This window comes from Malurus melanocephalus, unplaced genomic scaffold (assembly GCF_030028575.1).
Source record: "Malurus melanocephalus ecotype Western Australia unplaced genomic scaffold, MMel_1.1 scaffold_632, whole genome shotgun sequence".
NCBI lineage: Eukaryota > Metazoa > Chordata > Aves > Passeriformes > Maluridae > Malurus > Malurus melanocephalus.
In genome coordinates, this window is record NW_026623864.1 from 304,721 (window position 1) to 309,831 (window position 5,111).

At 40.3% G+C, this 5,111-nt stretch overlaps 1 protein-coding gene across 1 annotated transcript in view; it reads right to left on the reverse strand.

The window, feature by feature from the left end:
- The window catches only part of ITGAV (integrin subunit alpha V), a 44,892-nt gene that overhangs the window by 25,906 nt on the left and 13,875 nt on the right, over nt 1-5,111 (reverse strand). The window contains exons 3-5 of the mRNA XM_057383438.1: nt 2,045-2,136; nt 1,413-1,527; nt 55-116 (exon numbers count right to left, since the gene is read on the reverse strand). Of these exons, the coding sequence (XP_057239421.1) occupies nt 55-116; nt 1,413-1,527; nt 2,045-2,136 (269 nt within the window). The remainder of the gene's footprint in view (nt 1-54; nt 117-1,412; nt 1,528-2,044; nt 2,137-5,111) is intronic.

The window sequence follows — 5,111 nt, forward strand, 5'->3', positions numbered from 1 at the left end:
TGTGAACTTGCAGCTGTCTGCTGACCCATAGGAAAAGAGAAAAAAATCACATACCTTTGTAAAGTCGATGCTAAATCCACCTTGACAAAATCCCTGTCCATCTGCATCGATAGTTGCTACCAAAGAAAGAAATKACAGAAAAGAAAGAGGAGAAAAATAAATAAATTATTAACCAGTACTCAATGAGTTGATTCTGTGGACACTTTYCAGTGCATCTTCCCATGTAAACCTGCACTCCTAAACTTGAACCTTGGAATACTTTCCTCCTAAATTGGTATTTTCTCTCTATCAACAACTCACAACCAAATGCTGTAACAATTTTAGGGTTGGCCTAATAGACTTGAAATATTAACATGTTCTGGCCTAGCATAGTCAAAGCAAACAGCAACCCCATATTCCTTTGTATTTAATCTTCAAAAGTCTCAGGGAAACATATTTGCAATTTCTATTCAGGAAATAAGGTATGTGGAAAAGAGGGAATAAGTTTTTCTTTTGGTATGGAATAGAAAGGTGAATTGGCTTAAAACAAAAAGAGTATACCTGGCTGAAAAAAATAATCCCTCCATTCTCTGACTCATCCCAGCAAGAATTGTTATGTCTGAATCAATTCTAGGATTATACAGCTGCAGAGTAGAAATGCTGAGWCCTCCTTATCTGAAAGTGTGACAACTGAGCTGGCATGGTTTAGTTTAATATTTGTTAATTTAACTCCTTGTTATGCTGGACCATGCTGGATTTTATTCCTGCTGCTCACAAATGATTTTCAGCAAATAAAAAGACAATTTCAACATTCAAGTTTTAGGTTTCTGTATTTTAGAAAAGGTTATAAACCTCTGAATTATCTATCAGCCCAACTACAGGAAATAAATGCAAAGCATTTGGAAAACAAAACTCCAAATATTCAGCTGTTGATACCATGTAAACAATGCATCACTACACGTGTACGTGCACAGAGGGATCAGAACCTACTTCTGCAAAACCTTGTCTTCTAAAATGAACTTGCACTTTAAAGTACTTGAATAACAATAAAATACTTGAGAAGCACAAAAATTCTAGAGCTGGTCCCTGAAAAAGGACTTGCTCCATAATTTTGCTCGAGTGATTACTGCAGAATTGATCCCTTTAACAACAGAAATCCTCAAGTTCAATTGAGGTCCAGTTGAGCTGGAGCTAAGATAGTAGTTAGATCTAAGTAGAGAAAGCAAGGTATGCACCTTGAACATCAGCTGGAGGGGAATTCAGATGTCTGGATCCAGCTTAGGTTTATTCTGATTGCTGCACGTGGAAGGGGAAAATTAAATTTTATTCTAATTGCTGCACATGGAAGGGGGAAATAATTGTGAAACATCCTGCACCCAAATGCAAACAGAGGAGCTCCAAACAGCCAAGCAGCCCAAGTGCTCTGTACTTACTTGACCTGCAGGGAGCATATTCCACAAATTTGGACCCAGCCAGCAGGTAACATGTTCCCACAGGCTCTCTCTCCTGTTTGGTTTCAGTTCTCCAGTGGTACAATGGGGCACAGGCCTAAGGAGGGACACACAGCAGTGAGGAGACAAACTCCTCTTCAGAATGCTGAATAATAGCATGTAGAATAATACAATGAAATTCCAAATTTCTACAGAAAAACAAGAAAAAAAAAAAACCTGACAGATGTACCGTGGGTTATTAGAGGAGATTTATACTATCAGCACCAGAACAGAATTACCACCAGTTTGTATTTTATAAATAGCTTATTTATATCAAGAATTTTAGAATTAGTGTTTTCTTAAAGCAACGGCTATAAAGTATTCATGAAGAATTTATAACACATTGAAGCTTCATCAAACTAGTTCTACTACTTTCCTTAAAAGTAGACAAAAAACGCTCCTTTGTTTATAAAGAGTTTAAGCAAAGCCTAGCTAGGAAATTCTAAAAAAAAAACCCTTCAAATCATGCTGGTTATTGGGATTTTGTTTAAATTCTAAGYTATCTGGATCTCTTTGCATTTTCTTCCACTGCAGTATCTCAGTGCTGAAGCATCTGAAAGGCGTCAAAAACCTACCAGAATTTTATCATTTTGGGATCTCACTGAGGCTCCAAACCACTGATGAGACTTAAATTCCAGMGGATCATCAGGAGCAAAGTCTCTGTTGCCTACAAAGAAAATGAAAAAGAAGCATAATTTCACAGCAATCTGTACAGTAAAAAGGAAAAAAAAAACCAAAACTCTCTAAGTCTGGTTTTTATGCATACAGAGAAAACCAGGAAACAGTAACATTAGAGGGTATCACCCTTTGATGGAAACAGGCTGTAAAAAGGATTTATTATTATTTTTTGTACCAAGGGCCAAAAACAGCTATTTTTGCACACAGAGCATGGGTGCAATGCTGATGAATTGTAAGAGCACAGAGTTTCCAGCATCTTTGACAGCCCCACAGTAAATACTTCACAGCTGAGATATTTGACTTCCAAGCAGATGACAGCTCTCCTCAAAAGCCGCATTAGACCAATGTTTCCACAAGAAATATTGCCTCGATCAAATAATGTGAGCTTTGGCTTGAATCAGGACTGAAATCCTTCTGTTCCACCRAGGGATAACATCTCTATACCGAGTGTCACTGCAATGCACAAAGCAGGCAACTTGCAAGCCTGAAAGCTACGGGCAAAGAGAGCAAATTAAAGATGGAATCATCTCATTGGTGTCTGGTCGGTGGTGCTGGCTGGTAGAAACAACTGAACAAGTGGTAATTTCTGCAGGTGTGAATGTTGAAAGTCACAAAATCACTGTGTGTTCCTTGTGAACTTCCATTGGCCAAACCAGGGAAACTTTGCCAGCATAATAAGAAATTAATACAACACTTTGAAAAATGTGTCTTTTGGAAAAGTTCCTTGAATGGTTGGTTTAGAGAGCCTAAAGCTRCAGGAATCCATGAGGTCAACAGCCACACATGGCTTGCTGAGTGCCAGGGGGATCCCCAAACCCAACCCCACTGTGAATCACAGAGCTGTGGCCACTTGAATGAAAACTTCTTGGCTTGTTTTACACTCTGTAAAGAATGTTTTGTCTGCAGAGATTGTGTTAYTTCCTTTAGGAAAGTCCCATGAAAAAGACAAAAGAGATCCTAATCTGCCGAGTCAGCCCAAACAAGCAATCTGGGCTATTTCTGCTCTCAGATTAGAACTACAGAAAAACCAATGCCAAGCACATTGCAACACAGAGAACTATTGTGGTTTGTTCTGATGCCATCAAAGGTGATTAAAGCCCCCACCTCCTTGTGTCACCTCCCCTCCATCTCTAACTGGACTGGTGCCAAAACCATGGAGGGTCTGATGAGCAGCACATCTGCACAGATTCATGTACATTGATCCTTTACAGTGGAGTTTAGACACCTGCATGCCACCTTTTAATGGTACAAAAAGCCAAAATCACATTGAGATCATTTCCAAACAGGAACCTGTCTTTAGCATGCACAGAAATCTCTGTTTTATCACTGTTTTTTTGTGTTCCTGGCCTTTAATTCATGACAACCCACCCATAGACAACTTTGCTCAAAGGATGCAGTTCAGTTTCAGATGAAGCTGCCACCAAAAGGGGCAGCAGTTCCMATTTGCTCCTGCCCACATGTTCATTCCTGCTGCCCATCTCTGTCTTGGCACTGCTCACACAGTCACAAACATGAACCACCTAAGAATGAACTCTCCTAAAAAAGCATTCAGCAGGATGAGGGTCCAACCCTGCYGGCTGCATGGSAARGGAGTAGTGCTAAGCTTCTGAAGAMAAGACAGGAGCACAAGGCTGGGATCTGTATCCTTTTTGGCTCCACCAGGAATTGGAAAGTGGTTAATTCATCTTGTAACCACACCCAGGGTTAYGTAGCCTGGAAAGGCAGATTTGGCTTCTGCCCTCTACTTGTACAGCTACTCTTGAGGATAAAGAAATGTCTCAGCTCTACTTGCCAAACAAAGCTTTAAACAATGTAAAACTTGGGAATAGTTACAGAGTGGCATTTTATACTTTTCYCTGCTGTTGGATACTCACACAACGYTAYATATCTATGRCAAAAATGAAAGCTGGTATAGCAATTCTGYAGTGTAAAGCAGAATCCTGTTGTCCTGGGTACTGTGAAGGTGTCTAGGATCCAAACTTCCCATTCAAGTTTAAAACAGCAGGCTGGAAGCTGAAAGAAAGGTTGTGTTGCAACAGCAAGTRAGCAGCCATGCTGCATTATCAGCAACCTGATTTTATCTCAGCCTTTAAGAAGATTCCTTCTTTCAAGCCTGGGCTGAATACATCAGGTGAGGCAGTGTGAAGCAATAATAAAAATTAGAATTAAAAAAACCCCAAGGGCTGCCACCTGTCCATGGTCTGTGCTGGCTGCACTGGAGAAGAGGGGAGCCAGCAGAATCACCAGCACCCTCTGCTTTTTCCCTGGGCACTCCTGAGCTGTCAAAAATTATCAACATCCAGGACAGCATCTCTCCTTAGTATCTCCCAAAAAATACTTTTCTACTCTATTAAAAAGCCCTGTTTCAGCTCTAAATTGAGAGTTCTATCAGAAATCTCTGCGCTTTCAGATATATCCAGAAGCTGGCTTATAAAAACCCCAAATCTCCARACCGGAAAGCAAACGAACATGACCACAAAGATAATCATGTGCCAAATGCAGTTCGTGTGCCAGATGTCATGACTTCAGAAGCCAGCATCATAATTTCTGGAGGCCTGAACAACAAATGAAGAATTCTTACAAAACCCCACCACCCCGCAGAAAAATGTGTTCCATTAGACAATCTGGCAAAATGGATTTTATTTATTTATAGCACGCTGCTATTGTAAAAATACATTGCAAACATCTCAGTCAAATTGTCCCATGTCAGAGGAGATGCACACACCAAACCAAGATGTGCTACCAGGCTAAGATGGTTTACAATGAGATTATCTTGTATTCAAAGCTTCTTTAGGTTCTGTAAAGCCAAGTGGGGGGGTCTTAGGGAGGGGATCTCCTGTTCAGCTTGAAACTGGCTGTAATGCTGGAAAGTGCATGAGGACAGATCTAAACCAAGTAGAACTTGGAATCACTGACAAATGCCTCAGATAAAAATTGATACAGGCCAAGTCTGATGTTAAACCC